The following is a 14,265-nucleotide window of genomic DNA, read 5'->3' as shown; positions in this document are numbered from 1 at the left end:
GTCACTGGTCAAACTAGTGAAGGTGGACACATTTCACACATACGAGGGGAGGGGGAGGAAAACCTGTTTGCACTGCATGTGACCAGCAACAACAACAACAACACACACGAAAATTGCGGCATTGCGTGTTTGTTGATTGTTGCGAAGGAATTTATAAACAAATTGCTTTATGATCGGATGTCCAGTTATTGCGCGGTTTTGCGCTGACTGTCGTAGAATGAAGGGAGTCCGTGTGTGGCTCGTTTTGGTGAAGGTGATCGATACTGTTGCCGTACGGTTGATTGGTGGATTGTCTGACGGCCGGACTGCCACACCACATATCGAACGGCCTTGAGAGGTGATTAGTAGCATATAGGTGACAAGACATGAGAACTTTTGATCGATGGGATTACATTTTTTATGAACAATTATGACAAATAAAATGTTATGATTAATTTTGAATTCTTTTATAATCTTCAACTAAGACCGCTGCAAATAATTTTCAAAGATTATTTCGCCCCTTCCTGCAAAAACGAGAAACCAAAAACCTGTTTTTTTTACGAGAATAGAAGTCAAATCAACAGAAAACAATTTGAAAAATATCGTTTGTCGTTTGTTTTCTTACTTTTAACATCAAATTTGAGTTCTGTGACCGAATATTTTGCCGAGCTTTCGAGGCCGTGAGGTTACGGGTTTCGCCTTGTAAGCGGAAGGTGGTGGGTTCGATTCCTGTCTGGCTCGGCAAAGTCAGAGATCCCTTAAAAGAATAAATATGCTCACTGGGAATACTGACCAATAGGGGATGGCTTTCGACCAGCGGCGTGCTGGGTTTCCAATCCATAGGTCGTGAGTTCTATTCTCGTACCGGGATGGTGAAGTTTTAAAAATATTAGTCAATTTTGATTGCTTGAGTGCCTGTTAGCATAACAAATGCATTTTCTCAGAATTTCATCACTCCCATTTTGGCCGCAATCTTGGATTTAAAAATAATTACGCTCGACAATAAAAAAAAGACAACGAAAACAAGCGACATGAACTTTGAAAAATATTTGCAAAGGCCTTAAAAATATTATCGTGAATTTTGCTCAATGCTTGGATATTTTGAAAGCTAATGATTGAAAAATAATTAGATTGATGCGAAATTATCCCACAGTGCCATCGCCATAATTTTCAATCTTTTGCAGTTTTAGTAAAAAACAAGTTATTTTTCCCGTCTTCGTATTTTTTATTTTTTTTAATTCGATTAATAATAAGTGTTTTATAGCCTTTCTTCTGTTTGAGTTGATTTGAAAATTTAGAAAATATTCTTTTCGATAGAACGAACAGTTTTATGAATTTTATGAATGGCATTTTCCAATCTTTTCGAAAACATTTTTTTTTGAAAAAAAATAATCAAGACTAACTTTTTAAAAGGGCGTAATATTAAATGTTTGGCCCTTTTAAAATGTTAGACTTGATTCATTTTTTTTAAATATTTTTTTCGAAAATATTGGAAAATTCCACGAATGTTTCATGATTTAACATTGAAAATCGGACCATTGGTAGCTGAGATATCGACATTAGAAAATGATGGGTTACAAAACTTCAAATTTCCAGTTTATTTTTCTTTAAGCCGCTTTATCTCAGCAACCAGTGGTTCAATCTTCAAAATCTCATAAACCATTTTCAAACAAATTTTATGAGCTATTCAACAATAGTTTTAGCAATGGTCGCTAATGGTCACCATTTAAAAAAAAATCAAAAGCTGCAAATATTTGTAAAAAAAACAAACTTTCTGTGGCTATATCTTGAAAACGGGTTTTTTTATCAATAAAATTGAAAAGATCTTTTCGATTGCAAATTCAAATTTACATAAAAAATTAGGTTTTTAGGCATGAAATTTAGATTTTTTTTTCCAAATATCTCTATTTTTTAAATGCATAACTCGGCGGCAGATTTTGATACCCTAAAACAAATAAAAAAATCTTGAAAACAAAAAAATAAGTATTTTGGGAAATTGAGTTTTTGTGAAAAAATAGTTTATTTAAAAATCGGCAAACATGGTTTTTCCTTGTACCTATTTTTTCTCAATAGTCCTCAACAATACCTACAACTTTGCCGAAGACACCAAATCATTAGAAAAAATCTTTGAAAAGTTACAGATTTTCGAATATTTACGTACCATTTTTGACAAAATGACACAAAATGGCATATTTGAACATAGGGAAGGCCCCCAAAAAATTTGAGCCAAATAAAAACATACAAATAAAATCCATTTCCGGACCTGGTAGAGAATTGCTCAACTTTGTACAATTGCAAGACGTGGAAGAATCCTGATTCAAGATACAGATTTTTGAACATATTAATAGACTTTTTGTATGGACAGCTGCTAAAATTGGTATGAACGACTTTATGACGTATAATATCTGCTTTGGCCATAGAAAAGGTACACACAGTTTTAACGAAATAAAAAAATACAAAAAAATCGTTGTCGAAGTGTCAATGATTTGTTCTACTACTGTTCTACGAGTTCACAGGGTTCAAGGCACTCAGTGTCCAGGAAACAAAATCTCTACCAAAACTCATTTGAAAGTGACATCGAACTCATCAGTCGTAACCCGTTGATTTTCAATGAATTACAGTTGTCCACTTTGTCTTATAATTTTGTTTGTTCCTCCAACCAAGTCAACCGAACCGCTGATGTCCGACATGTTTCACGGTTGGACTGATCCTCGAAACACCCCTTCTAAACACTATATTGCGCATCCTTTTGGGGGAGGGGGGAAATAAAAACCACGGCAGAACAAAACTTCCAGCTCAGTAGTACGGCACGCCTGGTTCTGGGTTCAATCAATCACTAACCACAGTTTTTTGTCCTTTTCGCATAGGTTAAGTAAAATGATCAACGAAAGCCGCTAATCCGCTACCGACATTCACCGTGTGACATAACCTCGAAACCATGGATCTACCAAAAGGAGCCAAAATCACACACGCAGGTCTGCTGCAGCACACTCCCGATGGCAAGAAGGAGATCCAGAAGATTACCCAGGCCGGGCTGGTCGCCCGGTCGCCGGAGGGGACTGCAGCGAAAGGGATGAACATCCGGGGCAACGAAGATTTGTGGGTGGAGATTCAGGCGAACACGTTCAAGAACTGGGTGAACGAGCACCTGCGGGAGTCCGGGATGCAGGTCACGGACTTTCACGACGATTTCTGCGACGGAACGTACCTGTGCGCGCTGGTCGAGGGCCTTCAGAAGCGTCCACTGAAGCCGTCCTGGAACAAGCGCCCCGCCAATCAGCACCACTATCTGGAGAACGCGACGACGGCGTTGAACGCCATCGAAGCGGACGGGGTGAAGCTAGTCAACATCGGGAACGTGGACATCGTCAATGGGAACGTGAAGCTGATTTTGGGGCTGATTTGGTCGCTGATCGTGCGGTACCAGATCGGTCGGAGCAAGTTCCCGCCGAGGAAGCTCATGTTGGCGTGGCTGCAGGCCGCGCTTCCGGACTGTAAGGTTTCCAATTTGACGTCGGATTGGAATAGTGGAGTGCTGCTGTCCGCGCTGTTGGACTACTGCGAGCCCGGGTTGTTCCCGCACTGGCGAACGCTGGATGTTCACGATTCGGTGCGGAACTGCGAGCGAGCGATGAATCTGGCTTATGAAAGGTTCGGAATACCGAAGGTGCTGGAGCCGGAATACCTGGCGTCGGGTTGGCTGGACGAACTGTCCGGAATGACGTACTTGTCGTACTTTATGAAGCCTGACGGACCTGGGTACAACGCGACCATGCGGTGGGTCAACAGTACGATTAAGCGACCTGTGTCCAACTTCACGGTGAGTCAGCTTGTTTTATGTGATGCTTACGTTAAAATTCATTTACTTTCAGACGGACTTCAATGACGGAAAAGTGTTCTGCGAAATCATCAAGGATCTGGGCGGACCCGTGCCCGACCCGGCCAAGTTGAGCTCCGACCCCATCATGTGGGAGAGCAACCAGAACAAGGTCATCGAGGGTGGCCTGAAGCTGGGCGTCAAGCCCGTCCTGTCCGCCAAGGACATGGCAACGGCGGACGAGGAGCATCTCGGAGTCATGGCGTACACCACTTGGCTGCGCTGGGTGATCCCGAGACCTCCGCTGGCGGACATGTTCGCCGTTCATCTGGAAAGCACTTCCGGACGAGTTGGCGAGCAGACCCGTTTCCGGGTGGAGGTGCTCTCGCGGGAGGTTGAGCTGTCCAAGGTGAAGGCGTACGTTGCGACGCCGAACAGCAACACGATGCAGCCGGTGAAGTTGAACTCGAAGGGCGAAGGTTCGTACGTGCCGGACAAGTACGGAATGCACGAGATCGTGCTGGAGGTTGATGATAATCAGTAAGTTTGAGGAAGGTAGATTGTTGTGACGAACTGACCATTACTTGTTTCGTTTATTTTAGATTGGGTGGTCATTTCTTCCGCGTGTTGCCGCGCCTGGTGCACGTGGCCCCACCCGGGATGGCTCCGTGCGCCCTCGGCAGTCTTGTCGAGGTGCTGGTTAACGCTACGGGTGCACCGAAGTCGGAGGACATCCTGGTGACGGCGTACAGCCCGTCGGGGCGTCCGCTGAAGTGTCCGCTTAAGAAGGTGGGTTGAGATCGTTTAAAAAGATTTGGAGTCTCCATTATAATTATACTTATCAATAATCCCAAGTTAAAGATCACAAAATTTGAACAAAATTGAATCATAAGGAATGGGCTATATTCTAAGTTCTGTCCCTTGCCCTGGAAAAATAGTCGACAAATTACATTTTAACATTGATGTGTTGGTATCGTTCCAGCTGGACCCGGGACACAGTGCCATATTCAAGCCGGACGAGGCCGGCGTCTGGGAGATTGCCATAACGTACCAGGGGCGCCACATCCAGGGCGGACCGTTCACGTGTTCCGTGTTCGATCCGTGCGGCGTGTCGGTGCACGGACTGGACGGTGCCATGCCGCTGCGGGCGCACTCGTTTGAGGTGGACGCCCGCGGGGTCGGGGTGAGCGGGGAGCTGCACGTGGACATTGTGCACGAGAAGCGCTCGCTCGTTTGCTCGGTGGAGAAGCTGCAGGAGAACAAGTACCAGGTGACGTTTCTACCGCGGCAGAACGGGAAGCATCGCGTTTACATCTACTTCAATGGGTACGATGTGAAAGGATCACCGTACATTATGCGGGTTGGAAGTAAGGGTCGCTCGGGAAAGACTAGAAGTAGCCCTAGTCACGACAACCGAATGAGATCGGAGAGCCCGTCGTATCATTTCAACAGCTCTTCGTTGAACAGGAAGAACGAGTCTTCGCTTAAGCGTGAAATTTACTCTCCGCAGACGGTCCAAACTACCAGGGAGACGTACAGTAGCCGTGTTACGTCTCCGTTACGCGAGAGTCCTTCGCCGAGGGAGATCCAACGCAGCGAGTTTAAGAATCTATCGACCGACAATATTGACTATGGGTTCAAGAAGAGCACGGAAATGTTGGCGAGTGACTTCAAGACTCCCCCGAAGGACGACGCGTACAACTACGTTAAAACTATTCGTACGGAAAATCACGTAACGAAGACGATCCGCTCGCATCGCGACTCGGAAAGCCCGAGCCTGATCCGCGCTAGTCCAGGGCTGAAGAGTCCGCAGACGGTGTCTTCAACGATCTACGAAACCAACTCAAGAAATGCTACCGCTAGTCCCAAGTTCTTCACTTCAACGACCCGTTACGTCCCGTCCCCGGTAGATCACCGCATCTCCAGCCCAATCAACATGCACGAAAAGAACGAAACGTACAAGGTAACCGAGCGTGAGTCCTCGTACAAGAGCACCATCACGCGCGACGTAGTCCGCGATAGTCCAACGATTGACATGTACAAGACCGCCCCGTCTGCCGTAGACTACTCGTCCAACATTCGGGTGACCGCAAACAACAACGGACCGTCGCGTCGTGACAGCCGCGACGTAATCAACAAAACCAAGCACATGTTTTCGCACAACTCGCTGGAATCGCTGGCCAATCTGACCGAGAAGCAACTCAACACGGACCTGACGTACGACCGCGCCGTAGACAGCCAGACCGAGAAAAACACACACTTTAACAAGTTCTCGCTGGGGGAGAACAACCACCGTCCCGCCGACCGCAAGATCATCGAAGACGAGGGCTTGTACCGTCCCGGGGGTTACCTAAAGAACTACAAAACGGAATCGTCGTCGAACGAGCGGTACGAAAAGTACACCACGCTGAACAGCGGCTTCGAGCCGATCGGGCGGGACGTCACCGGGGCGCGGGCAATCCGCGTCCAGGACATTCCGGACGGCGTACTCGGCAGACCGGTGGAGTTTGAGAGTAAGCTGAAACACCTTACCCAACCTAACACCAAACCCTAACCTCAAAATCATCTCTTTTAGTCGACGGCTCGCAGGCCGGCTCGGGCAACCTGGAGATTCTGGTCAACGGGGGGCGCGTCACGTCGGCCGTCCGAGCCCTCGGCAATCAGCGCTTCATCGCGAGCTTCACGCCGCACGAGTCCGGCGTGCACACGGTGCAGATCACGTTCAACGAGGAAACCGTGCCCGGTAAGTTTCTGCGGCTGCAGCTGGCGTTCGGCGATTAGATCCGAAAGCCGAAAGCGCTCTCTCTCTCTCTGTTTTGTAAATAGTTTAATGCGTTAGCGCAGTGCTACTGTTCCTCCCAAAGATGAATAGCTTTATGCACAAGGCGCGACAGAAAAGCGGTTTGAAAGAAACGAAGGGAACATTCCTTGGCGGCTTATAGAGAATTAGAAATTCTTTTCTCCTTCTCCCAACCTCGTCTGATCATCCTCCATCTGCCAAGCGAAGGTTACATTCTTGTGCGACAGGTTCGTCGCTTAGGGTGTAAATAGACGCACAAGTCTCTTAAACCTCAAGCGCTGACCTACATTTTGGATGAATGCATGCGTACTGCGAGGATGCGAAGATCACAACAAAACGGTAAAATTACAGCTGAAGGTGGCTTGCTTCGGTGAACTTCAAGTTGAATGAAGTTCATTTTCAGAGAGCAACAATGAATGGAGCTAAAAATTAGTTATGATTAGTCAATAAATTCTTGTAATATTTATGATCTACGACAATATTTAAGTTACCAACAGTTTGAAGAAAAGCTGTCTCTTCGTCTGCTACATGTTGCTATGTTAAAAAATAACAACATAGTTGCTTAAAAATCGAATTTAACATTTCTTAACTCTTGTTTACGGATGATAAATTCGATTGAGACAAAATGAAATTGAATGAAGGAATTTGTCTATTCTGGAAACAGATCATGACGTTAATTCAGGGATGAGAGTATTGAGAAAAGTTTGGGCAACATATGCTAAGCATTTTTCATGTTTAAATAAACGTATTTGTCTTAACAGGTAAACTAGGGGGTAAGAGAATTATACAATAAATTTAAGATTATTGATTGGTGAAGGAAAAAGTCTCTTTACATTAGAAAATAAGCTCTCAAATATTTAAAAAGCTCCTGAAATTATTCGCTCTTCAGTATTGCCCTGGCGTTCTTCATTTCGAGATTCCTACTTGAAACTAGGTGTTCGAAAGGCTTGATTGTTGAGATGATTGCAACCCTCTTTTTACACTTAAGCTTCCATCCACCCCTGGATTCAAATTGATGAGCTTTGAATTTTTAGTTCAACGGCCTACCAGCGACTCCATCGAGACAGAACCAAGAGAGAGGACTCCTACACCTGGACTTAGTTAACGACCTAACCTCTAGGCTAGACGGGGCCAACATTTACTTCCTCGCCCGGCGGAAGGCGTGATCAGACAAATCTCGTCTCGGTATTAAAAAAAATCACACATAAGATATTGAATATGATAAGTGTCAGATTATTGGGTTTCTTTCATATTCCGGAAGTGTCACCGGTAATCGGTTCCAGATTAAGTCAGAGAACATCGGCATGACCATAGATTGACATATCTTTCAATTTTATGAAGTTTGATATGTCGGATGATAGAGTTTCTCTCATATTCCGAAAGTGTCCCCAAGGGGCCTCCGGTAACCGGTTCCAGATTGGCCAGAATTGGTCAGCGAACATTAACATGACCATAGTCGTATATCTATCAATTTCATAATGTTTGATATGCAACATGATGGGGTTCATAAAAAAGTCAAGTTGACGGTTCATCGGGTATCTGGGAACCGGTGCCAGGTTACCTAGAACTAGCCAGTGCCACTCCAAAGTGGTTCTGGTAATCGTGTATTGTGTTTTAGTAAATTCTATGGATCAATTTTAACTATCGTGAATGTAATGGTATCGCATATACAGTCATCCCACATATTCGGAACACCCACAAACTCGGAACACTTTTGTGGTAATTTGTCAATAGGATGCAAAATGCAACTTTTCTGTCGTCCCTGCTTATTTTAGGACCTTTATTTTGACGTTCTCTTGCTATTTCACTAATAAAAAAGTACTTCTGAACAAAAAACCCTCATTTCATGACTTCAAAACACTGCCTCCAAATTGCCTGCTCCGTAATTGAGGGATGTTATTGTGCCTCCCACAATTGTGGAACACATGAATTTAGTTGATATTTTCACAAGCTTGTACCGAAGAAAAACAAAATGGTCTGCTCACCCCAAAAATAACATCAATCTGGCGAGACTCATATTCAGCTTACCAAGTCTGCGCCCCAACCCACTCGGCTATCTCGCCGCTGTGAAAATTGTCGGATCAATGCCAATATAACAGTAGGTTTTCCGTATGTCGTATACTGTGTTGATTGCATACGATGTATCAGGAACCTACAGCTACATCGGTGAATTTCCAGGGTTCCGAGAGGGTTGGGGCGTGAACTTGATAATCTGAGTATGACTCTCGCCGGATTGATTTTTTGTGTGCACGTTTTCTCATACAATATTACATGCTTTTGCTCACAAAGGTGATGTGCATGCTTTTGCATGCGATTTTACCATCGGATTATTTGCTGTGTGTGGTCGGTTCCTAATCCCCTTCTCGCGTTCTTCATTGCAGTTTTCTGAGAAAACAAAAGAATCTTTGGCGAGTGAGCGTAAACGATGAAAAGAAAACAAAATTGAAAGAGGTAAAAGAAGAGAACTCACAGCCATCAAACGATAGTTTTTGTATCACATGTTACCGTCTGACTCGATTCCTTAGGCAAAAATAAGTTTCTGTGCCAGATTTGAGCCAAATCGGTTAAGGTTTAAGGGTCGCTATTTATCATTGAAGTTTATATGGGGAATATCGCAAAAATGTATGCAGAAAAACTTCGTTTCAGTATTTTTCTGCCAGTCGGAGCATGTCTCTCCCAAAATTGTTCATGTGTGAGATTCTTGTAGGGAATTTAATGTTTCTACAACTTTGTCTAAGGGTGCAAGAAGATCCGAGATGATGGCACAGATACTTGTTTTTGCCTAAGGGATCGAATCAGAGGGTATCCCTGATGTCGATTTTTGTTATTGTCACTCTTGTGTTGAAGAAATTTATGTTGTAATATAATAAACATTACATTTAAAAATCAAAACTGAACTATTTTTTACAAGACTGCCAACAGCATAAATGTATTTGCGTTTTGTAACTTTAGCTATGTAAGTTTTTAAAGTTAGAGTAGTTTCAAATGAACATATTTATTTCCTAATGTTGTGAAATTGGGAAGACGAGTTTTTTTCTGTCGATTTACTTGTACTGTAGGACATTAACAAATTGTTTGTTGAGTTAAATCTAAAATTCCATCAATTTGAGCTAAAGAACTTGTTACTTGAGAAATATTGCTTTTTTTTCCAAAAAACATGTAAAGTCCCGAAATTTCTGGAACCATTCCCCTTGCAACCTTTTGCTCAAGTTCATTCACCAAAACCAACTTGCACGCAACTTTTGTTTCCTCTGCAACATCACTATCATCGACGATACACCTGTTGACTTCGTTACACCTTTTTCTATCGTCGCCGAGTTCATTCGCAGAGTCTCCATTTCAACTCCCAAACCTGCACTACGAAGCAGGGCCCAAAACAAACCAGCTCGAAAACAGAGAGCGATCAGCCTCTCTCACTCTCTCTCTCCTTACCTGGCGCGATCTCTTCGATCGCTGCTCACCTGAACACTGCGCCGCTACCTGTTGAACTCCCCGAACATTCACCGGAGAGATTTCAGTCTCAGTTTGGTCGTGGCACGGTTTGGACGCGTTTTTCGAAAAGGGCTCTTCCGCGAGTTTTCCTCTTACGTGTGTGTGTGTGTGCTTGTGTGCGTGAAAGGGAGCGATCGGTAAGGCGTTGCTGTGGTGGGTGGAAAGAGATAGCAGCAACGGTGGAGCTGATCGCGCAGGTTTCTTCTTGGGGAGATCGCGGCAGAAGTTTTCACCTTTTAGTGGTTCGAGACGGCATAGTTTCACCCGCCGGGGTTCCCGTGGAGCTTTCGCGCGCGTACTGTGGTAGTGTTGGTGCGCAGGGGGGAAACGATCGCTGGAGTCGTGTGCGTGGCGGGATTTGAGAAAATACCTTTGCGGATCGCGTGGATTAATCCGGTGTAGGCGAGCCTGCTCGGGAATGCTCTTGGCTCTACACAAGGGGTTTTTGTGTTTGTATTGGTGGCCATCTTGGAAATACCTTTGTCGTGTCGGTGAAGTCAAATAAAAAAATAAAGAAAAGAGATATCCAAAATCCGAAGAGATCGTGGCGACAACAGATGACGTGTGACAGTTTCGCGTTCTGAATTGGGAGGGAAATTTCTTCGCTAGGGTTTTGCAAGGGCTTTCAACGGTCTCCTCTTCTCTGATTTTCCTCAATAACGGTGGTGGTCCCTTAACCAACTTGCGCTTAATCTTTAAACTAGGTGTATGGTAGTAGCTTAACTAGCGAAGAAATACCCCAAATAAAGCGGCTATAAAAGAGGTCTGGGTTTGACCCAAAAAGGTGTTATTAGAGCAGTTTGGAGCAGGAATTCAGCAACGTTCGTCGGCCTCCGGTTGAGCAGTGGATTAGCGAATTAGCGGCACCTGCGAAGGAGCGAGACAGCATTTCTAATCAAGTGTAAGTCAATTTAAACAAACCATAAAATTGGGAAAGTTATTCATCCGGAACTTGACGTGTGTCGATCGGAAGTGTTATCGAAACATTTTGTCTACTTGGTGAATGCGGGTTGTCTTGACTCAAGTGTCGATGATTTGTTGTGATGGTGACTCCTTGGCTTTGAACTTATAGTGCGAACACCCACAGCTGATCAGCGTACTGATGATAAGTGATGTACACTGCTGTGTTGTAGTAAACATCGCGTGAATCACGTTTCGGAGCGGTTGACTGGCTAGATTTCTGATAAATAATTATTCAATGCAAGTAATTTCCTCTGTGGGTGAAATTAAAAAGTTACAAGAGAAACTTCGGTTGCACTATTTGAACATACAAAATTTGAATAGAAATTAAACGATTTTTCATCAGGACAAGAAAATTGGTTTTAATTTTTTTTATAAAACTTCTAACTTTAACTTAGCAGTATTATTTGTAAATCACCTAAGAAATCTAATCTGTTCCGATCTAAAATGCAGGGCTGCGGAGTCGGGTCATATTTCAAGCGACTCCGACTCCAACTTCGGCTTTCTGAGTTAAGCCGACTCCGACTCCGGCTCCGGCTTTCCACAATTTTTTGACTCCGGCTCCGACTCCGACTCCGGCCTACCAACTCTAGCCGCGTCCGACTCCGACTCCAGCTTTCCAAAATTTGTTAACTCCGGCTCCGACTCCGACTTCGACACCTAATCTGTATTTTAAATATTTATTTAAAAAAACGCATTTTCAGCACAAGAATTTTCTGAGCAAATTTGATTTTTTTTCAGCAACTTTTCATTTACTGAAAATGTCAGTAGTGCAGATTTCAGTAAATTTAACTGAATTCAGTAATGAGAAATTGGTGTGCAGTAACTATCAAAATTACCCTGGTTTTGAAATAAAAAAAATCAAAGTAACTATTTTTTAAAGCTTTTTTGAATTTATTTGAGAAGCCGTACATGGACATTGTGTGATCCAGCCCAGTACACACTTTAAACATACAAATCATTAGAAAATTCTAATATTTGAAAAATAAATTAAATTATATTAATTATATCACCCCGATTTAAGTCATTTAAAAAAAATTAGACTTGTTCAACGATATTATTTCAGGATCAACACTTTAAGAGTTTTGTAGAGAAATTGTAAACATTGGGGTAATCGATATATCTAATAAATTCAATTACTCGTATAAACAAAGTTGCATATGCGAGGCATAAGAGCGCCGGTTCAACTGTATTTCAAAATTAGTTGCAACTTATTTTCGATTTTTTTTGTCAGCATTTCAAATGTTTTCAGCACGAAACTTTGATTTGTTTTTCATTCACATACAAAATGAGCATGTTACGTTCCAAGTAGAAGATTTATATAATAGTTGATAATGTTTTAAAAACATAATTATTTTTGTTAAATAATTAAATAATTAAATTAAACAAAAAAATGTCAACGCAGTGCACTCAGTTCAATAAATAAATTTAAAATATAAAAAAATTAACATGAATTATAACAAATAGTGAACAATAAATAAGTTCGTAAATTATATTAACTTTTTTGACAACTCCGACTCCAGCTCCGACTCCGGGTCTATCAGAAATTTACGACTCCGGCTCGGACTCCGACTCCACAGCCCTGCTATAATGTTTCTTAACCGAAACATTACTGTTAGGAAATAGGTTAGATTAGTTTGGTATGAATTTTTTCAAATCAATGGATATGAGTTGAACCGTGAACAAGTTACATTACAATAAATGTTAGATTCAGGTGGATGCTGTGAATTTTACTGAAATACAGTGTTGCGTTCCTCACGCGCTCACGGGCTTGTGAGCGCTCACTTTTCGCTCATTCGTGAGGAGGAGCGCTGCGCGAGCTAGCTCACGTTTGCCCGCGCTCACGTTTGCTCCGATTTTTTCAGCTCGCGTTTGCTCCACGCTCGCGCTCACGCTCATATTTCGCTCACGGAGCGCTCATTTTGGACGTGTCGCTAATCATTTAACGTTTATGAGAAAGTTTTTTTTTCAATTCTAGATGGAATTTTTGCGTAAGGTGCAGTAGGGCTGTGGAAATATGACTTTGTGAACAAATTTTATGATATATGAATTGGAATAGCTTATTTTCATCAATCATGTTTTTACATAAAAGGTTGGATTCGCAAGGGTCAAATAATTTTTTAGACATACAGTTGAATGTATAAATATTTTAGAATTTAAAGGCCTTATTGTAGCAGAGAGGGGCGGAGGGGTATACACGCCTAAATAAAAGGGCCTGTAAACCTTAGAAAAACTTACAAAACAATGAATTGATTCAAGAGGATTTATGCTTTGGTAAGTTCGATTGGTAAGTTGATTAAAATATAACATTAAACTGTTTTATGTACCTAATCAGTGTTTTGACTACATTTCCAAATTGCGGGTCAGAATGAGTTACCATTAAAAAAAAGTTATTCCGTTTATTAAATCTTTCAGTGATTCAGTGATTAGAAACGGCTTATCATTTCTATAAGGTTAGTCTTTATTTAGCAAACATTTTAGAAAATAGGGTAACATTTTTGAAACAGTTCTATTTTAAATATATGCCTCAAAATTCCTAAGGGTTGAAATAACCCTTTTGACTCAAATCAAATAAATTGTCAATATTTTTCACCACGAAAAGGTTGGCTCTTCTTCCAACAAGTGGATTTTATTCAACATTTTCGCAACCAAACCTCTAAAAATATTCAATTACAAGTTATAAATGATTTTTTGAAAATTGATGATTGTAACTGTTTAAAAGATTATTTAAAAATAAATAAAATATAAATAAATTGTCAATATTTGTGTACATAACAACAATACAATATGGTCCAATATGGATTTGATTTGTGAACAAACAGTGCATCTCTTCACGTCAATGAATGTTTACATTATGAATTAAGGTTTTTGTTCGAAAAATGTCTAGATTTTAAATAGAACGTAAATTTTGGTTCGCTGATCAAATCCATTTCATTGCCTACTTTTGTTTGTTCGACCACTTTCTTGATTGTTTTTGCTGCCTGTGCAGGCAGATGCTTCAACAGGAAAAAACAACTACCTACTTTGGCTCACCAGCTCACGTGAGCGCAAAACGCTCCGGTGAGCGTGAGCGAGCACGAGCTACCTGATAAAAACTCACGCTCCAGCTGGAGCGAGCAAGCCTTCCGTGAGCGCTCGCTCATTCGCAACCCTGCTGAAATAAAACAAATCGTACTAGAAGGGTTAATAAAGTTAGACTATTTATGTTTACAATCAA

The 14,265-nt window shown here is 42.2% G+C and overlaps 1 protein-coding gene across 5 annotated transcripts in view; it reads left to right on the top strand.

Moving 5' to 3' along the window:
• LOC6038589 (filamin-B) overlaps positions 1-14,265 on the top strand; it is a 104,892-nt gene that overhangs the window by 38,819 nt on the left and 51,808 nt on the right. For 3 of the 5 annotated variants that reach the window (XM_038266089.1, XM_038266091.1, XM_038266094.1), the window contains exons 2-6: positions 2,847-3,799; positions 3,852-4,336; positions 4,399-4,585; positions 4,779-6,309; positions 6,372-6,539. In XM_038266089.1, the coding sequence (XP_038122017.1) occupies positions 2,918-3,799; positions 3,852-4,336; positions 4,399-4,585; positions 4,779-6,309; positions 6,372-6,539 (3,253 nt within the window). In that variant the 5' untranslated portion in view covers positions 2,847-2,917. Of the gene's footprint in view, positions 1-2,846; positions 3,800-3,851; positions 4,337-4,398; positions 4,586-4,778; positions 6,310-6,371; positions 6,540-10,121; positions 10,242-10,792; positions 10,990-14,265 lie in introns of those variants that run through there. The other 2 variants (XM_038266092.1, XM_038266093.1) reach the window with 2 other exon arrangements.

The sequence above is a fragment of the Culex quinquefasciatus genome, chromosome 3 (assembly GCF_015732765.1).
Source record: "Culex quinquefasciatus strain JHB chromosome 3, VPISU_Cqui_1.0_pri_paternal, whole genome shotgun sequence".
Taxonomy (NCBI): Eukaryota; Metazoa; Arthropoda; class Insecta; order Diptera; family Culicidae; genus Culex; species Culex quinquefasciatus.
The sequence above is the reverse complement of the archived record's forward strand: the minus strand, read 5'-3'. Positions and strand labels throughout refer to the sequence as shown.